We start from the raw sequence: 27443 nt of genomic DNA on the forward strand, positions 1-27443 counted from the left end.
GTGGGTGTCGCATTCCAGTAACAGTAAAATACTGTACAATGATGTTTTTCTGTATTGTCAGTTTTGAAGATGATTAGTAAGTTAAGTGGGTGTCGTATTCCAGTAACAGTAAAATACTGTACAATGATGGTATTCTTTATTAGCAGTATTGAAGGTGAACAGCCAGTTAAGTAGATATCGTATCCCCGTAACAGTATTATATAGTTCAATAATGTCATCCTTTATTAGCAGTTTGGAGGAGAATAACAGTATTGAAGGTGAACAGTCAGTTAAGTAGATATTGTAATCTAGTAACAGTAAAATATTATACAATGATGTTATTTTGTATTAGCATTATTGAAGGTGAACAGTCAGATAAGTAGATGACGTATCCCAGTAACAATATTATTCAGTAAAATGATGTTATTCTGTATTAGCAATTTTGAAGATGAGTAGTAAGTTAAGTGGGTATCGTATTCCAGTAACAGTAATGTACTGTACAATGATGTTATTCTGTATTAGCAGTATTTTTCAAGTAAAATAGTCAGTTAAGTAAATGTCTTTGTCCGGTTACATTGCCCATGAGTGATGTTATTCTGCATTAGCAGTTTTGAATGTGAATAGTCAGTTATATAGATATCGTATTTCAGTAAGAGTAACATACATTACAATGATGTTATTCTATATTAGCAGTAGTGATGGCGAAGAGCTAGTTAAGTAGATATTGTATCCAGTAACAGTAAAATACAGTACAATGATGTTTTTCTGTATTGTCAGTTTTGAAGATGAGTAGTAAGTTAAGTGGGTGTCGTATTCCAGTAACAGTAAAATACTGTACAATGATGTTATTCTGTATTAGCAATTTTGAAGATGAGTAGTAAGTTAAGTGGGTATCGTATTCCAGTAACAGTAAAATACTGTACAATGATGTTATTCTGTATTGTCAGTTTTGAAGATGAGTAGTAAGTTAAGTGGGTGTCGTATTCCAGTAACAGTAAAATACTGTACAATGATGTTTTTCTGTATTGTCAGTTTTGAAGATGAGTAGTAAGTTAAGTGGGTGTCGTATTCCAGTAACAGTAAAATACTGTACAATGATGTTATTCTGTATTGTCAGTTTTGAAGATGAGTAATAAGTTAAGTGGGTATCGTATTCCAGTAACAGTAAAATACTGTACAATGATGTTATTCTGTATTAACAATTTTGAAGATGAGTAGTAAGTTAAGTGGGTATCGTATTCCAGTAACAGTAAAATACTGTACAATGATGTTATTCTGTATTAGCAGTATTTTTCAAGTAAAATAGTCAGTTAAGTAAATGTCTTTGTCCGGTTACATTGCCCATGAGTGATGTTATTCTGCATTAGCAGTTTTGAATGTGAATAGTCAGTTATATAGATATCGTATTTCAGTAAGAGTAACATACATTACAATGATGTTATTCTATATTAGCAGTAGTGATGGCGAAGAGCTAGTTAAGTAGATATTGTATCCAGTAACAGTATTATACAGTAAAATGATGTTATTCTGTATTGTCAGTTTTGAAGATGAGTAGTAAGTTAAGTGGGTGTCGTATTCCAGTAACAGTAAAATACTGTACAATGATGTTATTCTGTATTAACAATTTTGAAGATGAGTAATAAGTTAAGTGGGTATCGTATTCCAGTAACAGTAAAATACTGTACAATGATGTTATTCTGTATTAGCAATTTTGAAGATGAGTAGTAAGTTAAGTGGGTGTCGCATTCCAGTAACAGTAAAATACTGTACAATGATATTATTCTGTATTGTCAGTTTTGAAGATGAGTAGTAAGTTAAGTGGGTGTTGCATTCCAGTAACAGTAAAATACTGTACAATGATGTTTTTCTGTATTGTCAGTTTTGAAGATGAGTAGTAAGTTAAGTGGGTGTTGCATTCCAGTAACAGTAAAATACTGTACAATGATGTTTTTCTGTATTGTCAGTTTTGAAGATGAGTAGTAAGTTAAGTGGGTGTCGCATTCCAGTAACAGTAAAATACTGTACAATGATGTTTTTCTGTATTGTCAGTTTTGAAGATGATTAGTAAGTTAAGTGGGTGTCGTATTCCAGTAACAGTAAAATACTGTACAATGATGGTATTCTTTATTAGCAGTATTGATGGCGAACAGCCAGTTAAGTTGATATAGTATCCCAGTAACAGTATTATTGAGTACAATGATGTTATTCTGTATTAGCAGTATTTTTCAAGTGCAATAGTCAGTTAAGTAAATGTCTTTGTCCGGTTACATTAACCTTGAGTGATGTTATTCTGTGTGGGCAATATTGAAAGTTGTCAGTAAAGTACTGTTAGCAGTAAAATTTCGTATTCTGACCCAACGACAACGCTGTTAAGTTTTCGTTTAGCACAGTAACTGACAGTAGTATGAAAGTGGATACACTTAGTTGTCAATTAGTGCATTTCGTAATCTAATTAATTGAGATTAGTCTGTATGAACAGTAAGTTGGTCAATTAAAATTGATCAGCCTTTAGGGTACATCTCGTTATAGTACTTTACCATGCAGCAAATTTGAATGAGCAGGATTGTGATTTGTGAGATCAGTCTTTATAGTATGTTTCGTTGACCTTGTTATTGTGACCTACAGTGATGTTAATCTGAATAAGTAGTATTAAAAGTTAATTCGTCATTGAAATATATATTGTATATATTTACTTTGCCCTACAATGATGGTATATTGAATAAGAAAAATTAAAATTGATGGTTAGTAAAGTACATTTCGCTGTTTAGTTATAGTAAAAGTAATGTATTAATGCGTTATACATGTATTGACTCTATGAGGTCCTACTAATTGAGTTTAATAGGCAATAACAGTATCTTGTTTAGTTATAGTAATAATATACATATATATTAATTTTATATCTGTAGTTTTTAAAGTTAATAGTAAAACACAAATTGATGACTTACTACATTGTCCTTCAATAAGTAGTGTTTAAAGTTGATAGTCAGTAAGTATATTTCGTTAACATGTTACAATAACCTACAATGATGGTATTCTGATTGCATAGTATTTAAAGTTTGATCGCTATTAAACATTTGTATATTTTGTTGTCCAGTTACAGTTACGTACTGTGAATGTACTGTATAAGTAGTATGCTGAGTGGATCCATCAGTACATTTCGTTGGGAAGTGTCAGTAAGCTACATTTTTCTGTAAGAGTAATAGCTGCAGAAAATCAGCTATTAACGTTCATTATGTTTCCTAGATACAATAAATTATAGTGATATGTTCTCTGAATGATTAATATTTATAGTTCATCAGTGTTTAAAATACACTGTCGTCAAGTTTGCTTAACCGACTGTAATGATTTCAGCATGCTTAATATTTTAAGTTAATCAGTCAGTACAGCACATTTTGTTGACAATATTTAATAAGAATAGTCAGAAGGCGTTTCTGTAGAGTAATATTTGTTTAAACGTCGTGTAATGATGTGGGATTTTTCGGGCACTTTGTATACTTCTGTACATTGTTTGAAGAAGCAACAGTAACCAACGTTAACGACATTCTGCGTGAGTAATATTATCGTTTGATCATTCAAATATTACATACAATAATACAATCATACAATAATATCATTCTGTATGATAGTCGATAAGTGAGTAAAGTACAATTAGTTGTAATTGTATATGAAGAAATAACTCGTATAATTGATGGCGTTATCTACGTAGTATTTATGTTTGACCTATCATTAAAGTTGCCTACGTAGTGTTGAAGAGGAATGGATAACAACGTTGATGTAATTTTGTATTTGTAGTACTTAATCTTGATCAGTCAGTAAAGTACATAGTGTAGTTAATTAACAGTAATCGACATTGATGTCAATCTGCATGAGTTGTTCAATCTTCACCAGTAATTCAATTTAATTTTGTTGTCATGTAGTAACCTATATTGATGTTATTGTACTCGAGTAGAAGAGTAGTAACAAATGTATAAATAGTACTTACAATTGGTCGAAGGGTGGCTGAATTGTATTTAGTTGAATAGTTACAGTAACTTTTTTCACATTTGTATTTGGTATTTTTATTTTACCAGTGAAAGTAAATTGCTAATAATTTACAGTAGCCTACGTAATGTTTATTACGCGTGAGTAGTATTTATAAATGGTGTATCACTAAATTATGTCGTGCCTTAATGTTTTGTCGTAACTTAACAAGGTGTTGTCTGTGAACTGTATTAAATTTTAATCGTTAGTAGAATTTTTAAGTTATAGTAACTTATAGTGATGCCATTTTAAATGATTAAAAGTTGATCAGTAACTAACGCACTAAGCCCATAGTTGACAAGTTACATTAACCTAAAGAATTTGTATTCTGCATGAGTAATATTTACAATTGATAATTAAGTAATGTCGTTCTTACAATTTCAAGAATAAAAAGAGTTGCTCTCTATGAATTGTATTTAGAGCTGAATCGTTAGTAAATTACACAGCTTTGTCAAGTTATAGTAACTTACAGTGATGTTATATAAGGCCTGGTTGAGTAATATTTAAAATTTATCAGTCAGTAATGCTATTGTTTATGAGTTGTATTTGTTCAGTCAAGTAAAGTACTTTGCGTTGTGCAGAAACTTCTTAAAATGATGATATTCCGTGTAAATAATATCTGTAGTCAATTGGACATTGAAGTAAGTTGTGTTTAGAAGGTACAGTAACATAAAAAAGTGTGGTTATTCTGTATGAAATTCTTTAGAATTTTAGAATTTGGTGACAAGAATTGATTTTAGTGCACTATTTCGTTGTAGTACTGAAAATTTGATAATTTATTCACTTCTATGAAAAAATTAATGTATCATGTGATAAGATATCTTAAGAAAGATCAGGTGTAGATATAAATTTTGCACATAACTTCATTTCTACGTACACAGACAAGAGTGAGTTCTAGTATGATAGTGTATGTCCAACTATGGAGTTTGCTAAGCGTCAATTTTGTGTCAATGTCTTTTCTGCATTATTGTCTGTCTATCTTTCCTCAGGACATCTCGAGAATGAAATGAGCGATAGATTTGAAATTTTGCATCCAACCTCACCGAGGCCTGCTACGCGGTGTACCATATTCCTACATTGCAATATTAGTATTAGTGCAGAGAACAAAGTAAAGTGTTAGATTTTATTCTATATGAATTTCATGAGTATTTAATTAGTATTATCAGTTCATCAGTCAGTAAGTGCATTGGGTTGAAAAGTTATAGTAAGCTAAAGGAAATGTTATTGTTTTATGTGTATTTATTCAGTATTAAAAGTTGATCGGTCAGTAAAGTACATTTTATTGACAAGTTACAGTAAGCTAAATGAAATTTTATTGTTATATGTGTATTTAATCAGTATTAAAAGTTGATCGGTCAGTAAAGTACATTTTATTGACAAGTTACAGTAAGCTAAATGAAATTTTATTGTTATATGTGTATTTAATCAGTATTAAAAGTTGATCGGTCAGTAAAGTACATTTTATTGACAAGTTACAGTAAGCTAACTTGGAGATATTGATTGTTTATGAGTTTTATGTGTTTAATACTTTTGTTTGTAAATTAAATTTATTTTTATGTTAGAGTGAAATAATTTGAAGATTAAAAACGTATTTTGCAGTTAATAAATTAGTAAATCTCAATACCCTATATTGTATTGTCAGAGTGACCTTAAGAAGTTTTATTCCTTACAGTTAGTAATTCAGGACAGTAAAATGGGTTCATAAAACACAGTTGGTGCCTCATTAAAGTTATATTGTGTCGCTAAGTAGGCTAATAATAGCGTAACTATACGGTATTAAGTATAAATATATTCTGGCTCGATGTTCCACGCAATTATTCATTACTGTCAGCTAGACATTACTGTAAATTAAATGTAAAGTCAAATTGTATGTAAATAATATTTGTAGTTGATGAGTCACTGAATGAATTATATTGTTAGGTACAGTAGTGTAGTTGTTATTGTCAATAAGTATTAATTCAGTAACTGTTAAGTAAAGTGAAATAAAAGTCGAAATATCTGTAATTATTGTTTACAGTTGAAAAGTAAGTTATGTAGTTCACATCTGAATGAGGGTCATGTAACAAGTGCCAATAACTTCAATAGTTCTAAGACAGTTTAATACACTTGTTGTAAAATATGCAAAATAACCTAAGTAACCTGAATTAGTAATAGTAGTCTCCATAAGTATAGTTTCGATTTCATCGTCCCAACACAGTAGATTGGGACGTCAAGATTATTGAAAAAGAGTAAATTTAATTTCGCCGCATTAGACCAGTAAGTCAGTAATCAGTAAACAAGTTGTATTGTTGTAAGTCCGAAGGTAACTTTACTAGGTAGTGTGCCTTTAGTTGAGCAAATTATTATTTAGTCAGTAATGTTTGCTGTTTTTTTAAGTCCGAAGGTAACTTAACTAGGTAATGTGCCTTTAGTTGAGCAATTTCTTGTTTATTCAATAATGTTTGTTGTGTTTTTAAATCCGAAGGTAACTTAATTAGGTAATGACAGTTTAGTTAAACAATTTCTTATTTAGTCAGTAGTGTTCATTGTGGTGTTAATCCAGAGTGTGAAAACTAGTTAATGTGACTTTGAACAATGTAGATATTTAGTCAGTAATTTTCTTTGTGTTGTTCAGTCAGAGTGTAACTTAACTAGGTAATAATATTAAACACATTATTTTATCTATTATAAACATATTTGAAAAATGTATTAATTTCTCGTTATTTAACTTTGACGTAAATCGGTACGAGTTCAAATCCCTACCGAGCAAGTACTTTTGGTGCGTAAATCCGTTTTACATTTAATGCGTAAGTAAATGAGACTATATAAAGATAAAGAAATACACAGATTGTTAGCATATTTAATTGATCAGTAGTGTAGTAGTTTATGTAATTGGTAGTTTATGTACCAGTAGTTAAAAAGTAATTTACAGTTAAAAAGTATTACTCGTACAACATAATTTTGAGACTATTGCATCATGCATGAAGTAATAAATACATTATTTCAATATTTTATTAGAAATCATACGCTCTCTTTAAATTAAAATAAATTTGAACACATTAATATTTTTTTATCAATATCAGAGTAGGTTATAATTGTATGAATAGTACATACAATTGAATGATATACTGTTAATAGTAATAAGAAACACTTAGAGAATTACAGGTATTATATTTTAGATGGAAAACTGGTTTCTGTAACATAATTTAGAGCCCGGTATCTAGTAGGACATTTTAGTTTAATTGTTTGATGCTTTATTACGATGTATTCTTATAAAAGAAAGATGTATTACAGATATATGTAATATACGAGTGATATGCGAAGTTGCTTTAAGATGTGACTATATATTTTGAATACGTGACGAAGCAGAGAGTATAACCAAGTTTTGTAAATACGTGTTTGCGTTATGTTTATAATTTTTGCCAATATTATTATTGAGTTCTTAACAGCATTATTAAAACGAGAAACGACTCTCAGTGAAGACAGAAACAACAAGCGTGAAACCAATCAAGGTAAAAACAGATTCAGGGAGAATCTAATCACAGTGAAAACAGAGGGAACCGGTAAACAAATCACAGTGAAAACACAATTCAGCACAAAACTAATAATAACAAAGAAAAAAAACAAGCAAAAACCCAATCGTAGTGAAGAAGAAGTTCAGTGTAAAACCAGAAAAAATTATAAAGCAATCACAGAGAAAACAGAGAAATTCAATCGTTGCCAAAAATCCAATTGCAAGAAAATAAGAATTAAGAAAGTACCCAATGACAGTAGAAAGATAATCAGCGATAAGTTAATCAGATTGAAAATAGAGCCAGAAAGAGAGTAATCACAGTGAAACAAAGTTCAGTTAGAAGCCAATTAAAATAATAACATTACCCAGAAAAAAGAAGTTCAACAGATTAAATAAATAAGTTTTTATATGCAACAGTTTGAAGTGAGTTGGATCAGCAACATACATTTTTAAGAACCTGTTATGCCGTTTAAATAATACTAACACATAAGACAACACTTCACATCAGTAGTTGTTTATAGGTTTTGATTAATGAAGTATTCTTTACTCGAATGACAGGAGTATCACAAATGTTTGGCAGTGAGTTTTGTTATATTATTATTTATTTATTGCTACATGTAGTTTATGCGTATTTGTATTTATAAAATCTTGTAAAGCATGAATTTTCATCTTCAATGGAAAAACGGGATATTTTGTTATGAAATTATGATTTATTATGGTAAATTTAAATAGGCTTGAATAACGCTTTTCATTACAAAAGTAAGAAAGTAGTTTTTAGTTTCAAACATTCTTATAATGCGGGTAATGTTCCTCCTTTGTTTGATCTCGTGAAACATTGTCACAAAATAGAACACCGTGCTTTTTCCCGTTGAATCAATGTTGGATGAGAATGAAGTCCAGTAATTAGACTAAATGTAATGTATATCGTTGTATCTTTTGGTGATCGCAATGTTAATGAGTTATATAAATTTCAAGTATTGTGTTTTTTACTATATTAGATTATATTTTTACTTGTGTGATGAAGTAAAAAAGCGTAAAAAAATTGGTAATTCTAAATTTTAAAAATAACGCAATTTTGTTAGTGAAGTTATTTTTCAAGCCACAGGAGATCATTACCTTAAAGACTGTAATATTATTAGTTATCCTTTAAAACTACTATAAATAAGACGTCGAATTTAGTTTAGAGTATGAAGTTGAAATCATTTTATTTATATGGTTCTAAAGGCTATAAATGATTATTGTAAATGTTACACGTTTTGTACCTTATATTTATAAGATACAATGTTTACATTTCCAGTTTAGAGTTTTTATTTCTTTGCAATTATCATTATAAAATCCCAAGGCTTTTGAGGTATAGTATTTTACCGTCCAGTAATAATAGCCAAACTTTAATGCCGTACCTGGAAATTAAAGAAAATTGCATTAATTATGATTAAATTAAATTATTAACCTTTGTTAAATTGTATTTACTTCAACAGATCAAAAGTACACTTATTTTTTCTGCACTGTTTGATTACACCAAAATAAGAATTAATATATTTTGTAGAAGACAGACCATTGGGAGATTATACTACAGTTGTGTACATTATTTTACAGCGCATGCAATGTAAAATAGAACATAAGTAATTGCCTTAAATTAATTTAAATACGGATATGAATTAGTTTAAATATTTCGCAATGCTACCTCAATAAAATTAATTTGTTAAATTTAGAGGTAATGTTAAAAAAAATAAAGTTGGTTATAAAGTTGAAGGACCACCAATCAAAACATTTTAAAAGTTTAAAACAAATTTTTAGTATTTGCTATTGTTATAATGTTTTAGCCATAACATAGCTGTTAAATTACTACCGTTAGTTTAGTATTTGTAAAGAATGCTGGTAAAAATTTGAATTTGTACAATTATTCAAACATATTAAATCTTATTTCATCACTTTATATGTTCTAATTGGAGAAGAATTTTACTTTCAACATGATTTTATCAAATTCAATAATTTAAATTTTAAAATTAACTGTAATAAATCAACGTTATATGTAAAAGTATTTTTTGAGAATTTTGGCCACCCAGACCTCCAAAACTAAGTAATGATTGTTGTATAGAAATAAATAGTTTCATAAATAAAAAATAATATTAATAGTGTAATTTCTGCTTTCTTGCCCTTTTTATTAGTGTATTTAATATTTTAATTGTTGTATAAATTGAAACAAGTAATAAAACTATCCACATTTCGAAACTAGTGAAACCTACTATTAAATAATTTCACAAACGTCAAAAGAATCGTTAACAAGTTTTTAAAACACGTCAGTCACGGTACACAATAGTAAAGTTCAGCAGTGTTGTTCAGCGTAGAGTGACAGTGATCGTGATCTGGAAGGTGCTAAAGGCAGTGGGATCGTCAAGTCAAAAGTTGTATCAGTGACATATCATAACAAATAACATTTATTTATTCACCAAGAAACCTAAACAATTTATCAATATGATATACCGATACTAAATTAGTAAACAATCTGAACAGGTCAGAGCCTATTGAGGTACAATTATACAACTTAGACTAACATTATTGGTCTAGGAATCATTCTTAAATATGTATATTTAAAATATAAAAACATCTCGTAATGTAACAACATTTCGATTTCATGTAAGCTTTCAGCCTAATTAAAGTCGCATGACTGTGTATGATTTTGTATTGAGACAAATGTAGAATCAAGTTTACGAGTAAGTACGTAATAACATCTTTGACAGTTTCGTATACAAATGAAACAGTATAAATATATTAAATTTTGACCATATAACACAGTGCGTGTGCAGTATGTTATGTATAAACAGATATTTCAAAACTGAGATCCTCTGTTATGGTGTACCTAGGCCGGTCAAAGGCCACCAAATGATACACATCGGTAGGTGAAGTTTTCGAAAGATCACAAAGTTTGAACTTGAAGCTTATCTCTAAGAACACAAGGTCTACGACGGGTTCGCACGTGCTTGAGATCGAGGCCTGGTCGTTCACCGTTCACAGCCTTCTACCGTTTCTTCTCAGGAAAGTCAAATTTGGATCGGGAGCCCCGGAGGCTCCAGGGCCCGTCTAGCTCGGCCGCTCCGTGGGGCCCACCCGCCCGCAACTGCAACACCAGAACACGAGGTCAAAGAGGAGAAGAAGAAGAAGAAGAAAAAACATGATTAAAAATTGGGAAAAGTCGAAAAACCAAAGCTAGCAAGGAAATACTAGCATCGTCATCAATCCAAATAGTAAACGCAAAAAGGAGAAGTCCTCATGAACAAGATAGTCGATAAGAAAATTCGATTTTACAAATGATATGATCATAATCAAGATTAACTTATCAAACATTCTAAACTACGTTTTATTGGAAAACTCCAGTTAATAATAAGTCCACTGCCATGCATTACTTCAAATACTCGTACAATAATGATAAATATCTATCGCACTGTTATATTCGATTAACAACAGATTTCCTGAACTAAGATAAGTATTTAGTAATCATTATTAATAATAGTTCCTACACTGTTTGGGCTTAGTGAAAGGATAACTTACGATATTACTGTAGTTTGATTCACCTATTCGTCACACAAATAGGTCTTTGTAGAGTAAGTTAAAGTTTTTAAATGTGAATTAAAAACATTTAGTTGTTCATACGTATTTTAGTCAATTAATTTTATTTAAAATATGAAAAATTATTTGGTTTGTTTGTTTAGTAAACTACTACAACGCTGTGTTTACAAATATATAAAACGTTTTTAAATAAATATATATTTTTAGGTTAGACTAAACAAACTTAGTTACACATTACGTCTATGTATTAAAATAATTGGCCACTCGCCTGAATAAATCCAACGATCATCTGGACACGCACTACTCCTAACTGATCAAGGTGGCAGTGGGACTTGCTACATATACGCGCCCTCTCCCCTCTCCACAACTGCTAGTCTGTCACATCAAGAATCAGCTGTTTCTCGCTGGCCCCTCCCCCCTCCTACTAGTCAGCAACAGCCGCCTAGATCGACCGTGAAGCCTGTTCCACTTCCCTAACGTCCGATTTCCCCGCATTTAACAGCACCGTGTTTTTATTCAGTAGGAAATTGGAAGATTTTCTTTTCTCTGCCGTTACAGTTCGGATAGGCTCGTTTCCTTCCGATCCGATTGGAAGAGTAATCAATACCAATCGGATGTGCGCTTTCAGAGAGTTTAGAAAGGAAAAGAAAGTAATTTGACAGGAAGAAAGTTAACGATACTATGGCAATTTATGTATAGTTAAATAAGTTCATCTCAATGGATTTCAATCAGCATTCGAATTTCATGAGATTTAGTTTGGCATCGCATTGAATTGAAATAAACTTTTCATAGAGATTCATCTCAATTTATTTTGTATTGCAATAATTAAGGCGATACAGTATAGTAATATATTTTTGTGTATAGTCTTACTTTATTTTCTCTCATTTACGTAGCATAAAAAATAATTTGACATAAAATTAACGTCTTGAGATTATACGCTATAACTGAAAATCCAGGAAAATAATTTGATCGCCGGTTAAATATTTACATCTGTAATAAACATACCAACTGCAACTTTTAATTTCTTTTTAAATTATTATTAAAAAAAAATATATATATATACTAGTTATAATAATTAATTTAAATACTAAGCAATTGTTGCAATATTGTGTCATTTTAATCTTCAGCAAGGAATTTTCCCAATAATATATACATAAAACATTCTGCATAACAATGAGGAATATTATACATACAGTAAGTAGATAACGAGAATAAAAATACAACCAATCTTGATAAAAACTGAATAGGTATAATCAGTCATATTATTTAAACTTTATGTCATGTTATAAAATAATATGCTTCATATTAAAACTAAATACAAACAAATAATGTTCTGCATCTGACTGCCTAATGTCTTACTAACCCACATCCAAGGTCTCACTGGAGTCAGGGTCAAAACCAACAACCGGTTCCCGTAGGCGCTCTATACTACAGCAGGTCTCGTTTTCGCGCCAAACCAGTTCCCGCATTTTTATTTCCCGATTAGAGCATACGCGTTCTGTTGAAAGTACGATAAATTCAGACTACTTTCTTTTTCTGCTTCTTCTCCTCATGCGGCGCGTCGCCTCGCCCGGCCCAGTTTGTAACCCGTGGGTGACACAAATACTTGCACCAACTGGACTAAAGACACAAGAAGGTTTGTTAAGTGTATTATTCCGCTAATGGTGGGTCTTTTGTCCAATGGCAGACAAAGTGTGCTTGCCTCAGCTCATTGATGGTTTATGCTAATTTTAGCACTCAGTTAGAAATTCAAATTTGAACGCTTGTCACGGAAATTTTTAAAATGAGTTGGTCTAATAATATTTGATATACCTAATTGCTAGTATTTCTTTCTTCACAAATTTTCATAAAATTAGAACATAAAAGAGATGCATTGTTATATCTTAAATTATGAACCACGGAAGAGGGTAATGAAATAAACTTGGAGTTTCAAGAATGTTAATATCTATTTATTGGATCGAAGACATTACAATACTTCCCAATATTGTAATTTATCCAGGTTTTTAACAGCTTTAATTAAAAATAAATGCCTTTTGACATAAATACCTATTTTCTCAATTGAGGAGTTTTATTTTAAAATATCGAACTTTAAGTTTTTTTTGTACATATACTGTACATAAAATAAGTTCATCGCACACTGTTATTTAAGTGACAACTCAGATTGTGCAATGGCGCCTGATTATTCATAAACAGTAAAATATTTCATTAATTCTTTAATATTTGTTGGGTTTAGAATAGAGATTCTAGGGATCACTTTGTTAAAATTAAACAAAATGAGAAATTCTTATTAAGTTGTTAATTTTAAACTGGAATAAATTATTAAATACTTTTCCACCGAAGAGACTATTTTTTTCTTCATGTCTGTGTGAAAAAGATCCGCATGACTTTATCCGATACTCCCACCATGGATTGGGCCATGTTAAAGATCCCTAAAAGTTGTATGGAAAAACTCACTCGAGCACAGAAAAATACCTTAGTGACAACATAAAATATAATGAATGTATTAAAGGACTTAAAGTATTCTTTGAAAATAGATAGAGTATTATGAGAAAATAGTTCATTATTAAGAGAACTGTACTTACATTTTACAATTAGTTATTTATTGCATAAAGAAAACTGTAGAACATTAAGATTGGAAATGAAAAACTTAACTTTGTATCTCTCGCGTGTTACAACTCAAATTAACGTAATGTTTTATTATTTTAAACAAGTGACCGTGTTTACTGGTAAGAACTTATTCTTTTACACAAATTTAAAATAAAAGATATGAATTTTATTGAATCTTTCTTTCAATCGCAAATATTTCCCGTAATTTACATTTTGAAATATTTTCCTATTTTATTCAATGAATCAATTAAATTCAATTACTATGATACAAACATATTATTTAAAAATTTGAATCATATAAATTATATAACATATACATGACTGTTCCCAAGAATTTTGTATTATCTATATGATTAGAAATGAAATATCATATAGTAAGTTTTAAGAAGTATAACATTAAAAGAACTAGTACATCAGTATAATTAATATTGGAAGGTAAATAAATAAAACCATATTAGTAAAAATCAGAAATCCTTCCAAAAATCGTATACACTTGTCTGATGGACATACCTGAGCATTAATCAATTCTTTAGAATAAACGAGGTTTAGAATATTCTACAATACATCAGTTTATGAATGTAGTTGTGATTCTTAAACCTGAACTCAAAAAGTAGCCATTGTTATAATAAGATATATATGCTTCTTTCATTAAAATACTCCAATTCCTTAAATATCGAATAAAAATATAAACTTATATTGTTATAACGCAATGAGCACAGTTACGAGTATACCATACTATGTAACGTTTGATAAAAAAATATTTCAATTAAATAGCTTAATGCTGCATGACACTCAAAAGTGACATAGGATAAAATAACTACAAGTACTAAAGTTTGATTTCAATGAATCCTTCATCTTCCTACAACATCCATACGTAGAACATTCTGTTGCGTTTGTAAAAGAACAAATGTACAGATCCTCGAGGGACGTATGCATGTCGCGTGACAAGTGGTTTTGGAGCATTGGCAGAAGGAAACCCGTTAGAGATCCAGGGCGTGGATACGTCACTGTTAGAAGCATTAGTGGTCTGCTGAGCTAACATCTGGCAGCCACTCCAACAGACTCGATTTTGACCCAGAACTCTAAATACTCGACGAGGAAGAAAGTGTGTGGGTGAGGCGTTACAAGACAAGTATTTTAAAGTACAAAATGAAAGTATAGTAAACTTTATGCCAATAAACTCACAATCAACAATTCTTTATAACACCAGTAAATGAAGATAACCTTGTGTTCACAGAAAGTGTGTGGGAGATGGGTTATGAAGATAAGTATTTTAGAGTACAAAATGGAAGTATAGTACACTTTATCCCAATAAACTTACAATCAACAATTCTTTCTAGCATGAGCAAATTGAGACAACCTCGTGTTCACAGAAAATGTGTGGGAGATGGGCTAGAAGATAAGTATTTTAGAGTACAAAATGGAAGTATGGTAAACTTTATCCCAATAAACTTACAATCAACAATTCTTTCTAGCATCAGCAAATGGAAACAACCTCGTGTTCACAGAAAGTGTGTGGGAGATGGGCTAGAAGATAAGTATTTTAGAGTACAAAATGGAAGTATAGTACACGTTATCCCAATAAACTCACAATCAACAATTCTTTCTAGCATCAGCAAATTGAGACAACCTCGTGTTCACAGAAAATGTGTGGGAGATGGGCTAGAAGATAAGTATTTTCGAGTACAAAATGGAAGTATTGTTATCCCAATAAACTCACAATCAACCATTCTTTCTAGCATCAGCAAATGGAAACAACCTCTCTTCACAAAAAGTGTGTGAGAGAGGTGTTATAAGATAAGTATTTTAGAGTACAAAATGGAAGTATAGTAAACGTTATCCCAATAAACTTACATTCAACAATTCTTTCTAGCATCATACAATGATTAATCTGTCTTTTTATAAAATTGTTAGTTCTAAGCTGTATATAGAAATGTAATATTTCCATTTCAAAAAATAGTTATGTAGAGTTCACATAAATCAATTACTGCACACAATAATTTATTATCAAATATATTATTCAATGAGAAATTCTCTTTAAAATTGTTTGCAAAATATATATCCTTTTGATCACCAGCATTTATCGCGTAACATGCTTCTGTGAGTTAGAAAGATTTTGTTTATTAGCTCATTTCATTTTTGAGATTTCCTGTGGACACTATAGAAAAAATGTGTACAGTGTACACAAAAAAATTGTGTTTCCTCTGGCAGACAAAAGAGAATCAGAAAGCCTACTCAGTAATTAGGTTCCAATGACGCTCAGCCAATTCCTATAGACATAAATGCACCATCGTAGAATCCATTCTATGTATACATAAAGTTTCATAAATGTATAAAGTACAGATGAATGAAATCTTTCTCGAGATATCTTTCGGATATTTAGACTACATGTGTTGCTATGTCAAATGTTAAAATTCTACATAGTTGTATTCGGTTTGTTTACAAATTAATTCATCCTGCAATTTTATCGTTGCCATCATGGTTATCCATAAGACCGATGTAATGTATTCGCTAACGCTCAGCCAACTTCCATGGAGTAACATCACCCATCATTAAACTCGATGTTGTTAATATAGAAATGAAGCAGCATCACAGGCAGACACACAAAAAATTGAATTTTACCACCTCCTCGCTAACGCTCAGAAAATTACATTGAAATTGTTGTTTATACATTTGTCTTAATAATCTCATTAATAGAAAGTTTAGCATGAAAGCGGTATGTTTATTGTTAAATGAAAGGCACAGAGCTTCATTAAACTAATTAATTAAAGGTTTAATAAATTAGTTCAATGAAGCTGCGTTAAAGTTTAAATGCCGTCTAAATTTACTTATGGGAAGGGCGTACGTGTTTACAGCGAGCGAGAGATCCCAGTCCTAGCTAAGGGACATTGGCTCACTAAAAGGCAATTTTTTTAAAATAAAAATCTAAAATGTTGCTATCTTCTAACACAAGCATTTTTTACAACATTTTGTTTTAAAACATTTTAAACTGAACACAATGCCGGGATATTCCTATCAAGCATTGGCTTGTGTTAATTTCTTGAAATATAATGGTTTTGTTTCCTTACCAGAAGAATACATGGAACATGTTGTACTTTTTTCTATGCTATGCCAAATCTAAGACAACACTCAGTAAGTTTGCATTTGTAGACCACTTGGAATCATTTGAATGTTTACCGTATTATAGACTCAGTTGATATCTGTTACCATCCGAAAAGGCCCAAACCGCGATTCGAACCTTGATCCCAGTGGTGATAAGCTAAGAAGGTAACCATCCAGTTCCAAGGACGCTCCTTCAAGATTAAGGTCAACATTAACTAAAAGTGGTGAAAGTTATATTTACTTTACGACTTAATTTTAATTAAGTGATCTCAATAAAATCATACAATATGGCCGATTATTTAAAATCGTTAATTAATCTTAAACATTACATTTTAAACAACAACTTCCCGTAAATGTTTCTACTTTAGGGGACATTTTCGGATTATTACACGACCATGGCAACTCTGGAAAATGTGAGTTTTGAGAGTATTTACATTCATAAAATTTAAAAAACATTTATTTATAATGTTTTTAATTTTGAAATTTTTATAGCAGTCCGTACGGAATTTTGATGTATTGGAAACATTCTGGCACATCCATTATACGGTTGCGCCCCGAGGGTCATTTACAATGTTTCTTGAATGCTTAAAAAAAAGCAGGATAGCTAATTTATATATACCTCAAACGTAGCTTTTTGATCAAAGAAATGAAATAATTCCATTCCAAATGAGAAAAATATTCATAACATCTATTAAACAAATTATACACAACAGATAAATAATTAATATGGTGGCCATATCAAAATAGAGAGATGCAGTGCTGAATATTTATGCATTGCTTTTTCAATTTTTCCTTCTGTATACGTCTTCGTCTACCATCTTAGTAAAACATGCAGAAACCTGCTTGTTTCTGTCAAGGAGGTTTACAATTGTCTTTACAATATTGTCTTGTTTACAAAATGTCTTATGATCAATTGGCAAGAATGCAGCGTTAAATTGTCCATGACTAACACAGATTATAGAAAATACTCGTATATGCTAACTGTAAACCTTGAAATTCCGTAATTACGATAGCAGAGGCAAACTTGATACAGAAGAAAGACCAGTATTGCAGGAACTAAGTGTATTCTTCATATAAACATAGTCCTTCTGCTGTTCCTCCACAGTCATATGGTTCTCTCTTAAACTTTCATCTACTAATCGAGTTCCATTAAAAAGATGTTTCAGGGATATACGATGATTGTCCCTGATTCATGTTTCAGTTTATGTCATAGGCACGCCTGAGGGGGTTATTCACTGAATTCCATTGTATAGTGATTTCATGTGTGCTTATTGAGTTGGCATTTAAATATGTTCTGGTTTTACTCTCTAACAAAAAGAACCTCTTGATTAACACCATTGGAATCGTAGTTCTCTGGCTTAAATACAATATATTGGGATTCTTATAAACTTTATTGCATCAAACGCTTCAATTCGTCTCCAAATATTTGAGTTCTAAATCTTTACTGACCAATCGTTATTGTAGTTTAGTTATAGTTTCATAAAATTCGCGTATGAATATCAGTTTACAATGTTCAATAGTTGTTATCCAGATTTGTTCAAACTCAGCTGTATTCTACGCTGGCTCCAGCTACGACAGGCCAATCTTGTACTAGTACACTTGCGAGCTCAGTGAGCCTATTAGTTATTCCGCCAATACCTTTAATACAACAATAGAAAATCTATTCATAGTCATGAGGCTCACTCATCTCAAACTATAATTTTGGATTTGCGTATCATCTCTGCATAATTTGAGTGGGTATTCTGTACCCATATATACATATATGATGTATAATTGTCAAACATTAGTCCTGGAAATTCGAACGGGAATAACGGTTCTTCCTCCTTCTAGAAGATTGGTTGCAACTGCAAATTTAAATTCAAATACATTTGTTATCGTATGACAACTACAAGTAGTATGACAGTACCAAGGTTTTAAATTTTTTATAACAGAGTTTAGAGTTAAAACCATCCAAGGTTCATAGATTTGTTTAATGATAAAAGAATCATCCTAAACAGAGGAAAAACACGGCTGAAAAAACTACGTAGGACATTTAGTTTAAAGCGTAATGTAATACATATATGCAAAAAAATCTCCCCCATTTTCATACAAGTGCTCCCGCATTTCCAGCTTGAATTCCAATTTGTTTTGGATACACTTTAGGCAATCAGGAAACCTCCAAAAACACCTGACGCCGACGTTACGAGGCAAACCTTCAGCCAAAGCCGACTGATGCGGTGTCTGTCGGAGGCAAACACATGATCGGGTGTTGTGCCCGTGTACGACACCATTACCACCAATGACAGAAACTACCAGAAATAAGAACTCATCTTCTTCTTAAATAGAAGCATTTAGTCATGTATTTGTATTTCCACTTCATCTGGGGAATGTCATGTAAAATGTCTCGTGTGAGCTATTGTTACGTAGTTTTCTTCAAAAGTTGTCATCTGCAATTTGTTGAGTGATTTAATGATTTCTAATACTTCGTCACTATCTCGTTGAACTTGAGAAACATGGCTGAATTCACAACAAACATTTTTTTGAGATCCACGTGGTAACCCACATAGTACGCAGAGATATGTAAAACTTGTCTGAGCGCCTTTCACTAGCTGCTTCACAAGGAATCAAATCCCAGATATACATATATGTTTTTAAAGCGAGCATAAGCAGTGCTAGACTAAAATGCGACTTCCCGAGTTTATAAACAACAACTCACTTGTTTTTCTTTTCTTTTTTTGCTCAGAGGTAAACCTGTTACAGGAAACAAATGGTGTAACTGCGATTTTATTTTTCGGTTGAGCAGCCAGGATTTAGCACAAATTTTCTTGTGTTTGTCCCCATGATATCTAGAGAGGAAATTCAGCAATATACTTGACATTTTGAAACATTGATGCACAGAGTTTAATGATGGTGCATGTCACTCCATGGAGTTTGGATAAGCACTAGCGAATCTTTTTACAATAGTATTATGCGTCACTGATAAGAGGGGAAATCACAGAATAAGCAAATTTATAATCAAACTGCTTACGTTCATTTGACATTTTAACATATGATACAGTGACACATTTTGTCTACTAATGGGGTTGCTTTGTTGGATTGGTCGTTAAGACCCTCGTTACGTTTTTACTGGTGCTTCAATACTCTGTTGTAACGGTTTGTTTGTATGTAGACAAGAAGGGTTCGATGATGGTGCATGTCACTCCATGGAATGTAGGTTTTTTTCTGAAAACCGTAAAAGTAAAGGTTTTTTCTGACTGTCTGTGTTTCGCAGGACACGTCTAACAATAATATGAGCTATAAAGGTGGAATTGTGCATGCAACTTTAGCGAATTCATTTACACAACATATGGTCTTACGTATTCATTCGTTGTTTATAGTATTGCGTATTATAAACTCATAAAACTCATACAGTATGGTGAATATAAAGTTTAATTTAAATAGTTTATTTCCGTAGCGATGAAAGTAAATTCCACTTGTAACACTAAAGCTATTGGACCGTCACCGCTATTTCCGTCTCGGATCAGCTAGTTTCCGTCCATTTCCGGTATTGACACACTTCCGGCCATTGATGTTTAGTTTATTGGAGAATCTTTATTTGAAGAGAAAGCTCAGTCAGTCGATTGAACTCAGACTGCCTACCCAGTCGGTGAACGCATTGCATTGAGAGACTCTCTTTGCAGTTGCTAAATGTAACTCTGTAAAACATGAATAATTGTAACTTAAATACTGAACTACCTGTATCTTATAGTCCTTCCAAGAAGGAATATAATTTTCTTTGACTTAAATTTTGATTGTTAACGCAGTGAAAAAAAACGAAACATTTGTAATCAATGTAAACACAAGTTCTCGAGGTTATGACTAATATCTGTGATTATTTAAGGTAACTTATTCCATATTTTTTCCAGTTTATAGTCTAAAGACTTTTAAACTATACAAAATTACCACAAAGAATATTTCTTGTTGAGAGAATAAATTTAACATATTTGGCTGATATTCAGGGAAGCCTATCACTCGTGGAACTGGAAAAAAATTCGTTTATGTCTGTTTGGCTACCCGAACGATATCTAAAATAAACTGACCTATAGACTTGAAATTGCGCATGAATCTTCATTTATATATGAGGAACATTATGTTAGATGATGGTACATGTCATTTTAAGGGATTTGCTGAGACTTTGCGAATATTTTAGATTGGTTTTAAGGGTAACTACGATGGCAAAATTGTCGTAGGACACGTTACACAGTGACATGTAATGTGTCCGCAGCTTTTGAAATGTACTGTTTTTTAATCTAAATATTCAGTACAATAATCCGACTGTAATTACAGTAATTGTTCTTTGTATTTTTTCTGTTTATAACAGATTTGAAATAATCAATTTGTGTAATGAAACAACATACCGAAAATTTAGGCGTAACACTATCAAATCGGTAACTGCACTTGGAAATCTCGTTTGAAAGAAAACAAATAGTGCTAAATATTTGGATGTAGACGTAGCAGGATATAATAGATGTTGTTACTAAAGCCTGTCCATAAGTATTAATTGCATTTGATTCTGTAAATCTTTATTTTATTTTATTTCCAAATAATATTAATACATATGCGAAGAAGCCTAAAGATTTCGTAATAGGGTTTGAATGATCTTATAAATTGTAATGATAAAGTTATAAAAAGTTGTATAAAACGTAAAAAATAGTGTTTAATATGAAACTTTCGACACTTAAATTTACAATTCAGTTGTATATTCATAATTATTACTTTTATTTAAGTAAACAATGTAAGGATGAATTTGTAAAGTTTGTTAACTAAAAGTGTTTGTACAATACACAATAAACTAAATTTGAAAAATATCATGTACGCATTATTTCTAAATTTAATATTTTCAGCCTGATCAAACATAAAACCGATACTCATGTCTAACTTTAACAGTCATAAAATTGTAAAAATCAAACTAAAAAAATTACAAACTGTATGATTTAATGTAACATTATTTTAGTAAAACCAGTCATTGGCTAATGGATCACAATAATTTGACACTGTACTGTATAAGATCACTCTACAGTTAAGATATTTAAATTTAGAGTAAAAAATTATGCATTTGAAAATGTACGATATTTTTGTTACATATTTTTGGAGGAGAGTTGTGAATCATATAAAAGCTTATAATTCTCGAAAGGAGTATATTTACCAACTCAAGGTACTTTCAAGGTACTTATTTACAAGATATTTCTTCCATCCAAATCCATGGGCTAGAGATAATTTTTAACAGAAAAATCTATGTTAAACTTTTGTTCATACAAAACTGTGATCTTCATGAGATTTTGAACCTGTGACATTTGTTACATAATTTTTTAAAACTATAAAACAGTTACATCGTTTTAACTTGTAATTGATATTGATCCTCAAACTATAGCAACATTATCAAGTAAAAATTGAGATCTTTGAAAGTTTATAACTGTTTATCCCTCTTTTGAGTGGATAGATGTCCTTTGTAACATCATAAGGTAAACATATTACATCAGTTAATTGTGGCACTCTTTACAGTACATTTGGGTACGATTTCGATACTGTTATAGAAAGAGCAACGATTTCCACCCAACACGAATCGATTGATTGTATCAAACGCGGTGACACGGTTGACTTTGCCACGTTGTGTAAACCAGTGCGCAAAGTCAACTACAAGGAAGAGTTTCTTACCGGCTTTATGCAAGTCAGCATAATAGTCCGGCAAAAAGCACAATAAAACCCATAGAGAGAAAGTGTACAAGGGCATTTTTTGAGAATGGTCGTTCAATTCATTATCATCGGTGGTCGGTGAATAATTTCCTTTATACGGCGCTGGAAAGCGCTCTTCCGGTGTGTGAGGTACTTTCCCGCTTCGAGTTCCGGGTAACAGCTGATTGACAGTCAGCTGGAGTGCTGGCTCAATCAGCTGATCCATTATACGCCATCTTGTGGTCATGCGATCACCGGACCTTTGACGGTATTATGCGTGACAATTGGACCTTTCTGCCTGAGCGATCGGCCGATAAGTCTTTCTTGCGAAAGAGGAAGTTAGTTAAGAATAATAGGCACTCTAATTTTAGATCCTAAAATTCAAATAAATGAATTTTATGGTTAGATTAAATATGTAAAGAAGACTATAGATTCCAGTCCTCACAACGTAGCGTTATGTTCCTGTTGTAACACATATCTGTGGAAAATTTCCATAATCACGGTTCTCTTTCTTTTGTAAGTTTCATAGTTAATCATGAGTTTTAGACAAAGAAACGGATTTTATACATAGAATCTAACTCAACAAACTGACTTTTAAGAAAAACAAAATGTATCCACAGATCTAACAATGGTATTATTAGTACCGATAACATGAGACGCCTTCAGGATGATCAATGGGACCCGTATTCTAGTTTTTGGAGCATTTTTATGTAGAACGTACTCAATGTTGTATTTTAGTGTGGAAGTTAAAAAAACCTTAATTATCAAGAAAATGTATTTATTATTATTAATTTTATAAATATTTAAATCCAATTCAAATTGTAAATATATAATCATGATGTCCTATATAAATGTTAGGAAAAGGATAACAATGTATACGTTATTATGTACATAATACAAATATACATCGTTAAATTTGTGTATTATTTAGTTTGTATGAATGGAAATAGCTAGATTTAATTTAAATATACGTTGCTTCTCAAAAGTACTTGCTCTACCAGGACTCGAACCCGGATCTTCCATTTGCCGGGCGAGCATCCTACCGTACACCGAAGAGCCCTCACTTTTCAAATTCGAATCAAAGAGCTGAATCTTGTCACATTTTAAGAAATAAATAAATAATTACTATCTTACTTTATTTTTCTACAATATGAAAATTAGAATTAAAAACACATGCATACTTATAATTTTGTAAAAGTGTCAAATGTAAGATGACTGAAAGCTAATTCAATATGAATAACCGATTGAATTTGAATAAATACTCGAACTATAACTTACTGTCTGTCGAAAATTTAAATTCTCAATTACGGAAAATACAGTGTTAAAATCTGAACTCGGGAACTACGTTTGACCGTCACGGATATAAAGAAGCTCAATGACAGGGTCCGGAAATAGGAGGTTAGCTGAACGGTCACGCCAGGAGTAGTTGATTGTGTGGGCGGAGCAGCATAATATGCTGTTTCCACTGCCACCAATCTTTGCAAACTGATCTAATCATGTTCAGGCAGTACTGTATCAAATGCAACCTGATAAATACTGTGTATTATTTTTTAATTATTTCGTAAATGTAAACTTAATAAGATATCGTGTACATTTTAGATACTACATTAATATTAATTTATTATCTTAATATACGAGTACCGTATCTTAATGAATAAATTTTAAAATTTAAATGGGTTTGATTATTGTTTTCTAATTTTCTGAAATTTCTAAAAATAAGAGAAAACATCTTTGTGAACATTAATATTATACAATACTTTTAGCTCATATTATACTACACTGCATGATATACTCCAAAAGTATCTCTTGATAGAGTAAAAATCCCTTTAGATGTTTGTGATTATGTAGTTTTATGTAAGATCCATGTTTTTAAATTAATATATCCTCCAAAATGGAAGATTAAAAGTAACCGAAACACTTTGGAAAGCGTATCGAGTGATTTATCCAATTAATTCTTAGTTATATGATTAATTTATATTAAAATAAATGTATGTCTATCCTCTCGACACCATATATTTAGTGGAATCCTTTTTAGTCCTCGTAAACATTTTGAGGGCGTAAAGAAACAGAAAAGACAATAATGCACAAAAGTTACAAAATATGTTTTCGATTCACCATGTTTCGAGTGTAACTAACAGATTAAATTGCTACTGAACGGAGAGCAACATGGCTGTGATTTTAGATAGAATGGCAGGAATAAATTTCTCTGCATTTCTTTACTTTGTCTGAATTCTCTCAGTAGCTATGGAATGGAGAAGAAGGTAGAGAAATCACAATACCTGTAGTGAACATAATTTGACTAGACTGGAACAAATCTGTGGAGAATTCAACATAAAGATATCAGCAGAGAAAACCAAAGTAATGGCTTTGAAATGAAAATAAACAATAAGAATTAAAATAATAATACACAACACAATAATAGAACAAATAAAACAATTTCGATTTCTAGGGTGCGACATAACACATGAACATAGCAGAGAAATTTAATTCAAATGAAAATGTGTACTAATATAATATATGGAACAATCAGCAGAAACCTACAAAAACAAAACAATAAGAAAACAAAATTACAATTTTAGAAAACAATAGCAGCAACAGCGCTCATATATAGGAAACAACAAATAAACAAGATTACAAGCACAAGTAATTAAATTTCTATGAAGGTTGAAGGGCTGCAAAAAATACAATATACGAGTACTAAGAAATGTAGATACCAGAGAAGGAATACACGTATTTAATTTAATCATAGAATAAAAGAAAATATAAGGAAATGGCAAGCACATTTAAATACTCGAAGAATGAACAGCGAGAGAATACCTCTTAAGGTATTATGATGGACGTGGATAGGAAGACGTAGCTTAGGTTGCCCGAGAACATACAGTTACCACAACATGCAAACGATTCCCAATGCCTGAAGCGCAGAAGATATTCGTAGTCCTCCTCCGTAGACAATAGTTAGTCTCGGCTCTCTAACCAAGATACCACGGGTTCAAATCCCGGGGAGGCCCAATCATGTACTTTGTACTTTAATAATAAACCAGTGCACTTCGAAGCCGGCATAGCTGACGCTGAGGCTTAAATGAGATAAAAAATAAATAAAAAAGAAGATACTCGTAGTTTGATGAGTCACTCATATATTTGAACATTTTGACTTATTTTAACGAAAGAAAGATTACTTTTATACCTATTATTCAACTGCAAGTAATATTAATTCTCAAAAAGTAAAAACATATAACGTTCACATAAGTACCACTATAGTTGTATGGACTTTGTTGTAATTTTAAATTAGCTGAGTTGCAAATTTGAGCTCCGCCCCAAAAACTCACCGGAACACCAGAGCTAGACTCGGCAGTTATTGTCATTGGGATTTCTTCCGCTGCATCTTCTCATTGTGTTTCATCGTGGAGATAGCGGAGACGGAGCCGAAAAGTATCTTGGCGGTGACTTGGACTCTCCTGGGAGGCGTGGTCGAGCCTGACCCCGCCCCACTGGACACGCCCCCACCGTAGCACGCCCCACTCCCACACTTGGCTCCGCCTCCGTTGTTGTTTAGGTCGCCAGCTGATTGGCATCCATCAGGCATTTTGTGTCTCAGATCTGAAAGCAGAAAAGATGCCAAAATTTACTATACAGTTTATGAGTTTTAGACAATTATTTTTACTGTTGAACCTGAAGCACCATCTCCTTGTATGGCGAGCTCTGGGTATTCTGTCAATTAGAAAGCAAAGTCCATCTGTACTCTAGATTCCTCAGATTTTAGATGCAGTGATTGCATAGACAGTTATTTTCGTCTGCCTTACATCAAACATAGTTTTATGATTTGCTAGAATTACGTTTTAAGGCTTAATTATTATTAAATGTTTTATTTATTTTTTCAGTGCGTAAATCCTCCAACTAATATCAAGACCAACGTTGTCAGACAATTCATTTCCAGTAAACCAATACACAATTGTTTCAATAAAGATATATTGATTTCAATTGCCATCTTGATATTATTAAAGTATAAAAATAGATTACAAACATTTTGCAAATCCCAATTAATCAAGATGGGAACGTTAGTAATGTGAGTGGTTGGTGAGCGCGAACCTCCTCCCACAACAGCTACAGAATATCTGTGATCCGTGCCATCTGGCACAAATTGTTACACTATAACGTTCATTCAGTATTGTTGCCTAACAAATTTAACCTATTCGTTTTATCTCGTACACTTAAATGCAGTATCATAACTAAAATAATGCCATTAAATGTCACAAATAATACTTCAGAAACATCTTGAGAAATTCACGTTGTTCATTCATTTACATACGTTATTATCAGATATAATATGGACGTTATCAATATGACTTAAGATATGGCTTATGGTAAGTAAAGCAGGTAAATGAAAAACGCTGATTAAATAAATATATTTTATTTCTAGGCCTAATTCAAACAACAGTTAACACAACATTAAACAACTTATCAATATAACATTAACTAGACAACAACATAAATCATTTAGAATAATCGAATGAATATTTAAACGTTCAACAACTATTCAAAAATTACTTAAATACCAAATATTTCATTTCAGAACCCGAACAAACAATAATATACCTTAAAAACATACCATAATACGTAACCTATATTTTCTAATAAAATTCAGTCAGTAATAAAATATATTTGTTTTAAACCATGAAATAACCACGTAAATCAAACTAAATTAACATGCCCTATTAAATCAAAGTGATATACGAATATGTTATTATTTGTTTATTAGTATTTGTATTTAATTTACACGAGAATGTATTTAATTATGTACATTTGAATTTGTCCTCCCAATTTTTATATTCTGTTGTGAGGGACATACAAAATTGATAAAGTACAACATTGTTACAGTTATTACTTTTTTTACAATCAATATAATGTTGACACACTTGAAATTCGACTAAGGCGGTCGGTACAGAGTACTGTAACTTCACGCTTCTGGGAGGGGGGTGGGTACCAC

At 31.6% G+C, this 27443-nt stretch overlaps 1 protein-coding gene across 1 annotated transcript in view; it reads right to left on the minus strand.

Moving 5' to 3' along the window:
- Positions 1-27443, minus strand: part of LOC124355650 — a 49132-nt gene that overhangs the window by 16892 nt on the left and 4797 nt on the right. The window contains exon 2 of the mRNA XM_046806812.1: positions 25786-26056. Within this exon, the coding sequence (XP_046662768.1) occupies positions 25818-26056 (239 nt within the window). The 3' untranslated portion in view covers positions 25786-25817. The remainder of the gene's footprint in view (positions 1-25785; positions 26057-27443) is intronic.

This window comes from Homalodisca vitripennis, chromosome 2 (genome assembly GCF_021130785.1).
Source record: "Homalodisca vitripennis isolate AUS2020 chromosome 2, UT_GWSS_2.1, whole genome shotgun sequence".
Lineage (NCBI taxonomy): Eukaryota > Metazoa > Arthropoda > Insecta > Hemiptera > Cicadellidae > Homalodisca > Homalodisca vitripennis.